Here is a 15,981-nt window from a genome sequence, read left to right on the forward strand (position 1 = left end):
ATATTACTTTTCATTCTGATTGGAATAAATTAGTTCAAAATAATTTCATTCCTGTTGATTCATTCTCATATAATGATGGATTTATGTTTTATGAAAAGAGATTGTGTGTTACCATTCCATTCCGATCTTTTGTTTTGAATGAAATTCATTGTCCCCCATATCAAGGTCATAGAGGTATCATATCTACATTACGTATGTTAACTGAAGATTTTTATTGGCCGCATATGGATGCAGATGTATCTAATTTCGTTTCTGAATGTTTGATTTGTCAAAGAGTTAAGAGACATCATGGTAAACAGTATGGATTACTTATGCCTTTGTCTATTCCATCTAAACCTTGGGAACAAATTTCTATGGATTTCATTACTGGTTTACCAAATACTAAATCTAACCATGATATGATTTGGACAGTTGTAGATAGATTTAGTAAACAAGCATATTTCATTCCATGTAAGAAAACTTTAACAGCATCACAAGCAGCACAATTGTTTTTGAAAACTGTTTTTACTAACCATGGATTGCCAAAAGTTATCATTTCAGATCGTGATTCTAGATTTTGTAACAATTTTTGGATTACCCTGTTTGCTAATCTAGGCACAAAGATTGATTTCTCATCTGCATTTCATCCAGAAACTAATGGACAAACAGAAGCCACAAACAGCACTATTCTAGATCTTTTACGTGCATATACTATCTCTAAACCTCAGACATGGGACACTCATTTGCATTTATTACAGCTTGCATATAACAATACACCGCACACATCTACAAAGAAAGCACCGTTTGAAGTCATTTATGGATATAGATTATCTACACCTGTTGCATCTTTGTCTAATAGAATTCAAAGTGCTGATGATATTGCTAATATGCATAACAGTATATTTGATGAGGTTAAAGATATGATTGCTAAAGCCCAGCAATCATATACCAAACAAGCCAACAAGAAAAGACAAGCCATGAATTTCAAAGTTGATGATTATGTTTGGCTGAGAATAGAAAAACGTAGACTCCAAAGTGTAGATAGACATCCAGTTGTCAAACTAGCTCCTAGATTCTATGGACCATTTAGAATCATTCATAAAATTAATGATAATGCATTCAAGTTAGAATTACCATATCATTGGAAAATTCACAATACATTTCACATTAGTTTATTAAGACCATTTAGAGACCAATTACCTGTCCACCCTGTTTATGAAAACCCACTTTATTAGAGGAAGAGACTGAAATACTTGAACCAGAAGCTATCATAGACACTGACTTTATGACCACTAGAACTGGCCGAAGGTATTCTAGATATCTAGTAAAATTTAAGAACCATCCTGTAGAGGAAGCACACTCTGTTAGCTCCACATTGAGCTTATAGCAATTGAGGTCAATTGCTATCCCACCCCGGGGGTATGATGCCAGGAGGCATATTCCACGGTGGATTCCGTGCCACGGTGGATTCCGTGAGGTTTTACGGTGGATTCCGTAAACTTTGATGACCGGGGCTCATACACAAAGAGGATTCTTTGTGCGAGAAGTTGATGGGGACGCCTGTCCTTTTCGGGCATTTCATTAATTTAGTGTGTACATGGGTGATTCCATAGCGGGTGATTCCGCAAAATGCATATTAAATTAATAAACGTTTATGAGTTTAGAGTGCACACTCGTAATAAATTAAGGTTAGGATTTATTTCTAACCAGTTGATTTATTTAGGTAGCTGAAGACTGCTAGGTATTCACTTTTGTCGGTTTAATTGTATTATTTTACTAACGATTGTGAATGCTTCAGTTGATGTGTAGAGATAACAGCAGTGGCGGAGGAAAGCATTGGAGTCTAGTGAGTATTCGATCTATGGATTATATTTTGATAGGCGCCACGCCTATATTTTGTCATGTCTATTGAGGCATCGATTATTTATTATTATTTTGTATGCGCCTATGCGCACGGATATGTTATTTCTATTTGGACATTGTATTGGGTGTGCCAGACTCTATGGGCACCGTCCATTAGCTTTATCTCCTATTTTTGTAAAAGCAAACTCAAAAGCTAAAAGCTTGTCATATTTTTGTAAATTGGGCTATTATTGAGCATGAAGATGGAAATATACATAAAAATACATGCTTTGTGAAGCGCTCACACAAGGCATGGGGGGAGATTGAACCCAATTGGTTTCTTGCTCTTGTCGCTCATGCTTTTTACATTGTAATTTGTGCAAAAAGTAGAGTTCATTGTTCTTGGGGACCTTCCGGGATTCACTACGTGAGCATACAGCGACTGATCTGCGCACCAGTAAGGCACTCTAGAAACGCTCAGTGTATTGCGGAATGGATTCACGATCTCTTTGTTGCAGAAGATCCCACTATTTGATTGCTTTTTCATGGAATTGAGGTGGAAGAACATTCTGTAAATTTTCTTTTGAAAGGCCTCCCAAGTAGTGGGACAATCAATACTCTTGCAGACAATAGTCCACCATAATGATGCTCTGTTTGCTAAATGGTTAGTGATGCATTTGAGTTTATCTTTTTCAGCATGCTGCTCTTCATGGAAATAATCATCAAACTGACTGATGAAAGCGATAATAATTTTTCCGTCACATTGCCCATTAAAAGTACGAAATTTGAAATTTCTTTTACTTATCTTAGATTATTTTCTAAGAGACTGTGCGTCAAGTGTCACGTCAATCGTACATCGAATAACATCTTCGGGTTGCGCTCCGTCTTGATCAATAGTGGATCATTGAAGTGTAGCCAGTTGTGCTTGCAAATTTTGATGTGCTCTTTGCCCTTCTTGAAGTTGCACCATAATTAGGTTCAATTTTTGCTCCAAAGTCGGCTCTGGCAAATCACCTTCGGCCATAAAATATTCCATGTTTTGATCGGACATCTTGCAAAATCTCAAACAACCTCACACACTTGAAATCTCGTTAGGAGGATGAGCGTAGCTCAAATTTGGGTTTTACAAGGCTTGCTTTTTTTATTTTAAAAAATGGCTTTTATGATCTTGCTTCTTTCATGGGTACGGCAATTGATTACGGTCTTCTTCCAAGCGAGAAATGAACTGCGTGTGACAGCCTGCTTACTGGAAATCAACTCTATCAAAGTGCAGGTACCACCACTGCCTGCTCTACACATCAATTGAAGCATTCACAATTGTTAGAAAATAATAAGATAAAATCCACAAAAGTGAAATAACAGTCTTTAGCTACAAAATAATTAAATAGGTTGGAACTCTGTCCTAACCTTAATTTAATACAAGTGCACTCTAAACTCATAAATGTGCATTAATTTAAATATGTAATTTACAGAATCACCCACGTGCACATTAAATTAACATGACACCTGAAAAGGACAGGCCTCCCTGTCAACTTTTTGCACAAGGAATTCACCTTGTGTACGAGCTTTGGCAAACACATATAGTTTTACAGAATCCACAGTGGAATATGCATGTAGTTTACGGAATCCACCACAAAAACCTCACGGAATCCACCGCGGTGGAATATGCCTCCTGGCTTCAGCTTCACTTAGTTGAGGGGGGACTATCTTGAAGTCAATTGGTGCCCCTCATATCGGGGTAGTCTGAAGCCATGATAGGAAAGAGCCCCGAGTGAGTTTTCCCTCCAAAGGAAAATAACAACATCACACAGAGACTCAAAATTTTTGCAAGGTTTTTCTCTCTTGCATACCCTTGTTAAGAGTTATCATATTTCTTGCACCTACTTTTCATTCATTCAGAAGTTCACATTAAAGGAATTGTTTTCAATTTCAATATTCTTTTAGGTTAAATTTTTATTCTTCTTTCCTTTATTCAAAGTGCACAAAAAAATATCAACATCTTTTTAGGATCGTGTTAACAAAAGGAGCTTTGGTGGGTTGGTTGGGGCTACCAAGCCAAACCTTTCAATCATATATAGAAAAGATGCAATATGCAAATGGAGCATTTGCCTTGACATGGACAAGTGTTAACTTGTAGTAGTAGGAAGAAATAGGAGGCTAAAGAAGGCCTTGATAGTTGTTATATTTGAAGAAATTTGATTGACAAACTAGACATAGATTTGGACATCTTCTAAAAAAAAAGTTGAGAGAAATCAAAGACCATATTTAATGCAACCCTTAAAGTCCAAAAGTGGCTCCATGCACATACCTCCCCCTCCTTTGCCTCAAACATAATTCACCTTTCCCTTATAATGGGAGAGCCAAGAATATATTTAGTGTGGCCACACACACACACACACACACACACACACACACACACACACACACACACACACACACACACACACACACACAAGGACTAAGGTTAGATTGGTTCTCTCGTACACACATACACAAGGGCTAAGGTCGATAGGATCGAACAATAATATAATGTTTGATTATCATATATGTGCTATTTATAATTATTACTATGTTTTAAAAATATACACATATAGTAATTAATAGATATGTTAATGTATATATGTATTTGTGTAAGCTATATATGTTAATATTTAATTATAATCTATAATATTAATTAACATATTATTACTTTAACTAGTAATTGTTATGTATACTTATCTTTCATGTATTATTATGCAAATTCAAGTAGAATCATGTGATTAATGATAATTGTAATATACATACTATATTATTAATAATTTCATATACTTATTTAGATATTAATTATAAATACATCAATTAATTATTAATAAAAGATATAGAATTATATTTTAAGTAATATACTATACATATATAATTGTGCACATATATTATTAATGATAAATTATGAGAGAGAGAGAGAGAGAGAGAGAGAGAGAGAGAGAGAGAGAGAGAGAGAGAGAGAGAGAGAGAGAGAGAGAGAGAGAGAGAGAGAGAGAGAGAGAGAGAGAGAATATACATGCCATGATAACCTCCATGTGAATAGAAATTACCATTAAATGCGTTTATCTTTAAGAAACTTTGAGAAATGGTTATAAGGTTTCATTGGAGATATAGTTTAGGCTTGATCCCATTTATGTTAGTATTTTGCTCCATATACATTAGTGAGTGCCACATCTCGATATATTACATTGGAGATATAGTTTAGGCTTGATCCCATTTATGTTAGTATTTTGCTCCATATACATTAGTGAGTGCCACACTCCATATATTACATTTTTGTACATTCAACATTGTATTAGTTTAAGATGCCAATGCTTTTGAGGTTCAAATTATGTTTCTTATATAAACCTCCCATGAATCCTCTTTTCACATGAAACGTGCTTTCAAACCTTGATGCTTCCATCTAGAGAATCTTAGCGTAGAGTGCCTAATATAAACTTAAAAAGAAGAGACTTTTTGCCACGTCCCCATTTATTGCATTTTCATACTATCAATATTGTGTTAGTCCTAGATGCCAATGCTTTCAAAGTTCGGATTATGTTTCTTATATTAGCCTCCTATGAGTCCTCTTTTCACATGAAATGTGCTTTCAAATCCTAGCACTTCCGTCGGGAGAATCTAAGTGCGGAGGGCCTAATCTTTTACTTTCTTCAATGAAAGGTTTTTTGTATGGCTCTACGTTGTCCCAACGAGAAGCCTCCCAACAACCACATGTTCCCTAAGTGTGCCCAACCTACCCACGTAAGGCACCACTTATATGCATGACTTCTACTCTCTTGTGAGAGCATTGTTTATCCCATATGTAGAGTGGCCAAGATAGAAGACACTAACTATGTATAAAAAGGACGGTAGGACACTTTCTTTCCATGGATTTCCAGCCTTTCACTTGAGATTGGGAAGTGAGAGAATTCGACCCAATTGAGTTGTAACCATAGTGAAGCTTAAAAGTCGTAATATGTTAACACACATCTATATGGGTTTTAAAAATGTAAAAAATAATACGATAAAACATATTATTCTTATGATTTCTAACGTAGATCGTCTTAACTAATATGCAATTGTTAATACAATAATAAGATTATTGATACGATAAAAATATTAGTATGATTATTAACATAAATATTTATATTAGTGTATGTTATACATTTATTAACTAAAATATATGTTTTAATATGATTATATCGTACATATATATAAATATTTATATTAATGTATGTATATTAATGTGTGTGTGTGTGTAAACATGTATACATATAATACTAATATATATGTAAATATGTACATAATATAAAAATATATACATATATTGATATATCCATATATAAATATTAGTGTAAATATAAAATAAATAAATAAATATGTTAATGTAAACAAATAAATATATTTATTAGTATATATATATATATGTACACATGCGTGCACACACACAAAATGCTAATATACATAATATGCAACACACACACACACACACGTGTATAAACACATTGTATGTGTAGAGAGAGAGAGAGAGAGAGAGAGAGAGAGAGAGAGAGAGAGAGAGAGAGAGAGAGAGAGAGAGAGAGAGAGAGAGAGAGAGAGAGAGAGAGAGAGAGAGAGAGAGAGAGAGAGCATGTTTTGTGTACATAGAATCGGCCTAAGTATAATGTATCTACATTTCATTTAGATTTGAGCTAGAAAGCTCACTCCCACCCATCAAAATGCATGCACCTCTATGGTGTATCTTCGAGCTACATGTACACCACCTCACAGTCAACATTGAAGAAGAATCCACCTAGATTGTGAGAAAAGCTACATAAGTAACACAAAGGTTCCTTAATTCGGTACGAGGAGAACATTGATGTGTAGCGTTACAAGAATACTGGCGCAAAGTGCAAAAAAAATCTAAGTGTGGAGATATAGCACATTCAAAGTTTGGCACGAAGTGCCAATTCTAAGGCCTGGTTCAGACTGTGTGGAAGGCCACATATGTACAGGCTCGTGATGCTGATGTGTTGTAAAGGGATTTGTCAAGATGATTTCCGCACGAAGATATACATGTCCGACCTTAATGTACTGGACAAGGCCCATTACCTTTTCGGAATAAAAAGGAGCCGCACGATTTGAACCCCTGCCAAGATTGTGTGGGATTTACATTGCCACGTTAACCAACAATCCAAGCAATAAATTGTGATATATATGGTCGGCCATTAAATATAATCACACACAATGCAAAAAAAGCGTCCATCCGTCCGAACCGGGCCTAAGCACCAACCCCAGTGCAAAGCGTAGGAGGAGCATAGGAGTGGAGCACCTAGTATAAACTTAAAAAGAAGAGACTTTTTTAAAATCAATGACCTTCTCAAAAATTCAAATTCTTCTCCTCAGATTATTGTCCAATATGCATCTACTATGACATCGTAATCTCTGTCCCTTCCCTCCTCCTCCTCTCTCTCTCTCTCTCTCTCTCTCTCTCTGTGGGTGGGGTGGCGAGGGGGGCGGGGGGCCATGGAGGGAGCCAGATCCTCAGCCGCAGAAGATCAGTATGGAGAGTGCGAAAAGTACTCCAACCTCAAATTGGCCTTCTCGGTAGCCCTGCATTCCCTGCTCACAGCTTGCTCCCCTGAGGTAAACGACACTCCCCCTTCACTCTTTACTCGTCTCCATCCCTGAGATAATATACATTTCCTGTTTGCGGCAGAAGAAGTAGTCAAACACAGGAAGCAGAGAGTTCTCTTCGAGTTCTTTTCGGTGTGTTTTTCTGTTTTTGTTGGGGACTGTAATATCCCCTCGCGGACCGTAAAACCCCTCCTATTTTAAATAAAAGTAATTGAAAATTTTTTCCTTTCCCCCCTGTCGTCACCGAATAGGTTGGGGGGGGGAGAAAGAAGGAGACGACGGCGCCTACGCTGACGAGGCAGAGGACGACATCCACGAAGAAGGAGAAGAAGTCGACGGAGATGACAATATGGGGCACTATATTGGAGACAAGCCTACGTTTCAAGAAATTGCTATCTTAAGTAAGGCAAAAGTTATAGTTAATGATGCCAACAATCATGTTTGTTAGGCACGGATGGTGTAGATTGGTAGCTAAAGTGTCAATCAAAGATGATGGTGGTGGTATAATAATGGAAGATGGCAATGTAGCCAAGGATAATAGAAGGGCTTCAAGGCACTGCAAGTAACAAAGGCAATATAAGGAGTAGAGAGGAAGAGATGATGGTTTGACATAGGCATAGCTCCAAATTCATCCCGATATATACAACTCCACATATATACACAACTAGCTTAATTGTCATGTCACTATGTTTATCAATCCTATTCGGGGTTGGGCTAGATGCGAACAACTCTCTGAGGCAAATGAAGAGCTCAAGGATTTGGAAAATCTAAGTCAAAGGAAAGATTGATGCTTTTGTACTTATTAAGAAGAAGGTTGGGTTATCGAACAATGTAAGTGACCTATAGAACTTATGTTGTGTACAATGTTAAAATCCCTAAATATACCTTAGTCAAAGAAAATGAGTGCTAAGTAAATTTTACATAGAATTGCTCTTCGATCCCAAGGGAGAGAGCGAATGTGCGATGGAAATGTTATCGCGTCTATTCTTGCATTGTTTGGAAATACAATGGTTTTGTTGATTGTTCAAACATGCTTTTACATTTGGCAGTTTCTTGGATTGTCGTTTGGATGATTATTTTAAGTGCTTGTGGTTGTTGGAAAATTCATGGTAGGGGTCTGTGATAATAAATTGCCATGAGGATAAAAGAATGTTTTCTTGAAAAATGATATTAGGGCTGATTGCCTTGATTGTGCTTGATTTTTAACTGGATTAATTAAGAAAAGGATATTTTGCGCGGTTGGATTATCTCTAAGGTCACACCACACTTCAACTCAAGAAGGGCACTGCTTGATTCATTGGCCGAACCACCTAGATGAGAGGTGACATGAAAGGAAGCACATGAATCGAGAATCCAGGTATGCATGTCATCATCTGTATCTATAAGTAAAGCATGTGCACCAAAGTGTGAAGAGACAAAGAGTACGTCACTCCCACTATTACTGTCATGAGTGACTATATTCACCTCTTCAATTTTTACACTGCTCTTCTTAGGCTGATTGTCCTTCTTTTCCTTGCTATTATCTGTCTTCTTACATTTTTCTTTTTCTTTCTTCTATTTGTAGCAATCACGTTTAAAGTGACCCTTCTTGCCACAATGATGACATTCAACATCTTTGCCACGTGATTTACTGCGTCGCTTGCTATCGTATTTGCCCTTTTTTTGTGATTTGCCCCTAATATACAAAGCACTGGAAGACTTACTGGATGCATTGTTTTGCTGATTCATCTCTTCCATAAGTAGAGCACTCTCTACATCAGCATACAAAAGGATCACATTAGAATTGCTCATAGCAGTCCTGAATGTATTCCAACTCTTTGGTAGAGTGTAAAGCAAGACATAGCCTTAAATTCCTCATCAATCATGAACTTCAAGGCAACCAGCTGGCTGAAAATGGAGTTAAACTCACTCAAGTGAGTAGACATTGCTGTACCCTCTTTCATACGCAAATCCATAAACTTTTTCAACCAATACACTTTGCTTACAGCACTCTTTTGTGCATACAGTTCTTCTAGTCTAGTCCATATAGCATGTACAAAATCCAAACCTTCAATGTTGAACAGCAAGGCATCAGAAATCGATAGCTCTATGGTTGAGCGTGCAAGCTCATTTAACTCATCCGAATCGTCCTCCGCGGGCTTTGCCCCTTTGGTTTTGATCGGCTTTGCTTGCTTCTTTTGCAATAGGATATTGTAGCACTACTTTTGCCAAACTGCAAAGTTATGTGCACCTTCAGGCTTCTTTATGTGCATCAGATTACTGTTGTCATTGCTGCCAGCCAGGATTTTCAGCCCAAATGTGACAAAAAAACAGCAGATGCAGCCCAAAACTGTCACCCAAGTGACCAAGGTACAAACAAGTACCAACCAGCAGTAAATGACCACTTAGAAGTACGGATTTCAAATCTGTAATTAAATTTTTAGAAGCACCAAACCATATGCTACAGCATTATCCAACTGATTACAGTTGTTCCAAGGGTATATGCATCACATTACATGAGAAATCCGAGATTTTAGCTGCAATTTCTGTTGTACATGTACCCATGGGTGTAAAATTTGACACGAACGGTCAAAAGCACCAAAATTTTGTGCTCAAAGCATCAACCACACATCTGCATTTTCTCTCTCATGCATAGGATAGGTCAATTTTGCCAAAATAGAGCAATTTCAGCAAAACCCCCAAATTTTACCAAGTGTTGATGTCCAAATTGCAGGGAATTTAACCTGCATGTTCATAAAATGACCAAATGCTGCACACATTTTGCCCAAACAGTAAAAGCCCCAAATTGCACGGGGTCCAATGTGCATCAATGTCAAGAAATTGGGTAAATTTCAGCCCAATTTGTGCATGTATGTGAAAAGTCCCAAATGTCGAGGACTAAATGTCACAAATTTTTGCAAATTCTGAGACAAATTGTCTTGTCCTGCATCACAATCCCCAAATTCGGGAAAAACCTCAAATTTTCGGGCCAAGATTACACAGATTTCAGTGAAATTGACTCATCCAAGGAAAAATCTCACTTGCATTTGAGAATTCCCAAAAAATTTCTGAGGCCTGTGCATTCGATGTTTGCAATTTCTGGTCCAGAGATCACTGCAATGTGTCATGAAATTTCTTAGCATGTTTCCACAAGTACCCATCTTTTAAGAAAAACCCATAGGCTTTTCTCTTTATCTTCTTAAACTCCTCATGCAACCACTCCTCTCTTTGTTAATGTGCTGAGGTATTGACCAATTCTTAGTTACTCTCTTGCATATGTCTTCCAGAAACACTTCTACACAAGATACATAGCATCTAAAGTGTTTTCTCTTTTGTTGTCCAAGCTTTTGTTAGTGCTAAAGCAACTCCTTGCATTGCTGAATTCACTATTACAACACTTGTACTTAACAAACCAGCTGTTGTACTTATTATATTTAATGTTGTCCTTGCATTAATGAGAGTTGTACTTGTAGTTACAGCAGTTGCCAATTCGATGCCACTAATCAAAACATCATTTTCAACAGCAAGAAAGTCATCTTCTCTCTCCTCATCCATCATTCCATTTTCATTCTCATAGCGTGCCCGAGATAACACGTCTGTCCCCAGTGGGTTATCTCTTTTTGCAATATGCTGAAATTTAGGGTTCAAAGATTTGATGTGTGCAATCCACTAGAGCATAGCAATGTTCGGGGTAACACAACTAGTAATCATATCCAATATTGGTAAACAATTAGTCTCAATGACTACATGAACACCCGTAAAATACTCCTTATCACATTTAAGGGTTGTCACAATTTCCCATATTACTCTTTTTACCTGTGGATACCTTATCTGCCGTAATCAATACTTTAGCACCAAACCGAATTGTATATATTTACCCTTTCTCATCATCTTACCCGATTGCCTATCCAATCCCGGTTGGGCTCGTATCTATAGTAATAATGATAGGCTTCCCATGTGAATAATCAACCTTTCTTAATGTAGGAGCAGATTTCAAGAGTTGCTTCAATTTCTTCATTGCTTTCTTATGCTTTCTTTCCCAGTGAAACCTTTGATCTTTCCTGAGGGACAGGAAAATTATGGACCTGCAAAGCTCATCTAAGTCATTCCATACATCTTGATCTTGACTTTTAGGCTTAATTCTTTTGTATTTGATTAGCCTAATTTGAGATTTTTGCATCTAAACCTATCAAATTTGGGTTTTCCAATAGCCTACTTGCTACCATCCAACTTTTCAATGTTGAAGATGGCATTGCCATTTGAATGACCAGCCATACTGTAGGAAAAAGAGGCATAGTATAGACCAAACAAGCTGTTATAACATTTGCAAATAGCCCCAAAACCAGTGCCACAATAAGCTAAAAATAAGAGGTACAGACCAAATAATGAGCTATCCACAAACAATGATTAAAATAGCATCAAATGGAGGGGATTGCTCTCGTAAATAATACAACAGTCTACAGCACACGAGCAAAAGTTGAAGTAGCTCAACCTCAACTATGAATAAAATCCAAAGCTCAATGTAACATCCAAGGATCAAGTAAGGAGCTCCCATTGGAATAAAAGTGAGATGCGAGAGAAACAAACAAAGCTCAAATCCTCATGTGCGTGACATCCAAGCATCCATGCATCAAGTACATAGCCAAGAGTATAAGAGCCTATAAGGTCATAGACCTTTAAAGCATTCAATGAAGTAACCGACAATCAGTGTCAAATGTCCTAAGCTCAAATCAAAGCTCAAATGTATACCCGAGGGTTTTAGCTATAGGTTTTTGAGTGCCTTATGAGGGTTTGTGGCACTTGTCCTTCTTTTTGGACTTTGTGAGCTTCGGAAATTATCATCCTTAGAGGTTTCCCTCTCATTGCTACTCTCTTTCTCTAGGTCTAAATCCATATAAGAGTCACTCGACTCTATACGACATGGTTTATCAACGGTTTTAGTAGCTGATATTTTTTCCTTTTCTTGACTTTTCTTTAGCCAAAAACATCTCAATGCAAATGGTGTGTTGGTAGAAATACTTCATGTTACACTCAAATAGATCTTTCAAAGCCAAAGCTTTGATGGATATCCTAGTTAAAGCCTTGCACAAATAGAGAGTGCAACATTTCACCAATGGGTTGTCTGTTTGAAAACATCCATTCTCTTAAGACCTTAAACTAAGCTATATAGATCTGGAGTGTAGCATCACCTTGTTTAAGACTATAGAGTCTCTCCAACTTTTGGGCATCGATCCTATCGTGGTAGAACTATGAGCAGAATGCTTCCTTGTTTAAGACTACAGAGTCTCTTCAACTTTTGGGCATAAGAGCAGATTCTTTAGAGCCTGTTCTTGAGTGGAAAAGTGGCACGGGGAGCCGTAAAATACCAATTTTTTATGCAAAATAAAAGCATTGTGGATTAATGAGCTAGAGTTTTCTTAGATGGAGTTTGATGTGCCAGGAGCCCAACACAAGTCTCAGTTTGTCGATTGGAGTCCATTTGACCTCCCATTTAATCCTCGCAAGGTTTGGCATTAAATAGTAGCTATGTGATTTAGGAGCGAGAAAGTGTATGACGGAGGGCAAGTTTATAGATTTTGATGTTGTGAAGCCAGCCAGCTAGTCGGATTTCGAATCATAGTTTGTTTGGATCTCCGTTTGGTGAAAATCCACTTTGCCAAGTGTGAACATGAAAAACTTTGAACTAGTTATTGTGTTTAAAGCATAAGCAAGTTTAAGGCTTAATGAGAATCCAAAGGGCACAAATATAAAACGTGTTGGGGGGGTTTTTGCGCCCCAAAAAATGATTAAAAATGGCATTTTCAGCCGGTGGAACTAAGAGAAATGGAGAGGGCAGCAAGATACTCAATTTCTTCACCATCCATCACGTCAAATTGATCAGAAAATGATGCATTAAATTAAGAGATCTGATTTTAGTTTCTCTCTTCTCTCTTCTCTCCTCTTGTTGTTTCTATGGGTTAATGTATGAGAGAAGGGGGTAGGTTGAGATGAAAGATTTTGATCGTGTGATGATACGGGAGCGCAAAGAAGCGTAGATCGGGGTTGGAAGGATTGTTAGCGGCAGCTGTTGGGAAGCATCAGCGGGCCTTCAATTATGCAATATGTACATTACAAGGTGTGATTTCATGAGTAAGTCGTAGATTTCATTGTTTTATGATAAATTTTTGTTGGAAATGGTTGAAAATGATTGTATTTGGTTGCCAGTGCTCTGATTTGTCAGCAATGTTAAAGTAATCAAGAAAAATCAATCATATAATAATTTTATGTTAAACACATAAAATCCGCAATATTGCGCTTTTTGGGGTTTTATTATGCATATTGTGTTTCTATGGGTTGAAATATAATAAGAAAATCATTCTCAATAATATTAATCAATCTAAACTAGTAAATCAGTAAATATTAGTAATTATCTAATAAATAAATAGCAAAAAGTAAGAAAAGAAGTTGTTTTTTGCATTCGAAAAATGAGAAAAAATAAGATTTATGTTTGTGAATGTATGATAGAGCTAAGGCATGAGGTTTAGCCTCATTTTAGCTTTATCTCTATGTTAAAGTGGGTTTTTATTGCTTTTGTGAAAGAAACATACATGAGAAATATGCCTTAAATCTACCACCGAATGCATAACTTTAAACAATAGGGAGAAGGGGATTGTTGAGTGTTTATAATAGTCTAAATTCATATGTTTTATGATGCATGGCATGTAGGGTACGTTGTTGTCTAAAATTAAAAGGGTCTAGTAGCATGAGGATGCTGGGTATTAGCCCTAAGCAATACAACAATCACGATTTAGAAGAAAGACATGAAAAGAATTGTTTTTGTACAATATAGAGCATCAGCTACATGTGTAAAGCGAGGGATCCATATCAAATAGAACACACATGCACCCAATAATTTGTGCATTTCGGATACATTCGTGCGTACATCTTGTATTCTATCAATCCCATCTATTTTCATTGGTGATAGTTTTCTCCTATAGGGCCCATACAAGTAATCAAAACCTCTTCAACTCCAAAGAGTGACTTTTGTCCAGAAAGAGTTAAATGCACCTCTTCTAGACGCATCAAAATTCTTTCACAATCGACAATATGGTTTGCAACATGTTGTTTGTACCCATGAGCATCCATCTCTTCATTCTTTTCATCCACAGCACACCCTTTGATCGGAACATTATTCAAGAAGGGCATTGTCAATTGTGGTATAAAATCCTTGAGTACCTTATTCATAGTATTTGTCATGTGTGCCACTGAGTTCGTTACACCTTGCGGAAGTGTATATATCCGTATTAACCCCAAGGGAGTCTTCATGGTTGTGATATCCCTGCTCTCAACTGCTAGTTGAAATTGATCATATCTCAAGTAAAGATCACCCAAAGAATAGATCGCTTTGCTTGCAAAAGTCCTACTGGGAACTATGCTTGAAGGTTCTCCCATCCTGTTTTTCCTTCCGACGACCTTTCATGTTGGGTTCACCAATGTCAGAGGGGTTTTAATCGAAAGGTCGTATCCATTGGGGATCAGGGAGAGAAGGAAATAGAGAATAGGAGATAAAAGAGAAGAAAAAGAATAGACAGGAGATTCAAATTAATCCCAAGAATGTTGGAAATCAAGTTTTCTTCAAGACATGTCCATACATCATGAATCAATTATAAAACCTTTTGCCAAGTCTGCGAAAGCCTTTACACAAGATAAAGATAAAGCTCAATGATTCAGACTCTGCATGTATTACATATAAACTTTGTTGTTCATCCAAGACAAAGAGTCCATCCAATCCAAATCTCAATAGGTTTAGATGATTTCTTGGTAGGAGAAGCCCAAGTACTTCTCTCGGAGCACTATGTATTGATAGACCTTGGAGAAGGGAAACAAAAACTTTGTTTGGGACTCTAAACACAGTTCAGCCATGTGTATTTCTGGTTGTTACAGTAGTCATAAGCTGATTGTTATTGAAAAACCCTTCACCCTTCACCCGCAGTTTGTGTTTTTGTGTTTAGGGTTTGCAGCCCCAAAAAGGGGCGCTACCCTAGACCAACTGTGCTTATTTATAGGCCACTCTCTCATTCGTTTCTTACGGCTGATTCATTTAGTCCATCACCTCTTTTCTCCAGCCTCTCCACTACCCTCACACCCCTTCAAGAGGACATTGCGCTTCATGATTCGTGACTGTCTTCATCATCTTCCTTGTGGTACAGTACCCTTGTTCCCTTGTATCACATTCACTCCATGATTCAGAACTACATCATTCCATTCATCAGAGTGTCTTCTTTCTTCTTTTCTCTTCTCCATGTTTACTGAGTTCAATCCGTGTTCCTCCTCGCAAACCCTACTGTCCCGTTGGCACGTCATCTTTTGTCATCTACAGTCTGATGCCTGTTTCCAGCCTTCCACCCGTAGTTTGCAGCTGTTTATAGTAGAGCGATTGTTGTTGATCACTCTCCATTTAGAAAACAATCTTGTTTTTGTAGATTTCAGGTATTTCAGCTTACTGCCCACCTCGAATGTGGAGGACATCGCGGTCCAAGCTGGCCATTGCTGTCTACAGTAGTCTGATGCCTGTTTCTAGCCTAT

The 15,981-nt window shown here is 37.4% G+C and overlaps 1 protein-coding gene across 3 annotated transcripts in view; it reads left to right on the plus strand.

The window, feature by feature from the left end:
• The first annotated feature begins 7,292 nt into the window (after positions 1–7,292).
• The window catches only part of EMB3006 (embryo defective 3006), a 56,388-nt gene continuing 47,699 nt past the window's right edge, over positions 7,293–15,981 (plus strand). For all 3 annotated transcript variants that reach the window (XM_087672672.1, XM_087672674.1, XM_087672673.1), the window contains exon 1: positions 7,293–7,446. In XM_087672672.1, coding sequence (XP_087528798.1) covers positions 7,327–7,446 — 120 coding nt within the window. In that variant the 5' untranslated portion in view covers positions 7,293–7,326. The remainder of the gene's footprint in view (positions 7,447–15,981) is intronic.

This window comes from Lygodium microphyllum, chromosome 30 (genome assembly GCF_053477565.2).
Source record: "Lygodium microphyllum isolate KBCC chromosome 30, Lygodium_microphyllum_v1.1.10, whole genome shotgun sequence".
In the NCBI taxonomy this organism is placed as follows: domain Eukaryota; kingdom Viridiplantae; phylum Streptophyta; class Polypodiopsida; order Schizaeales; family Lygodiaceae; genus Lygodium; species Lygodium microphyllum.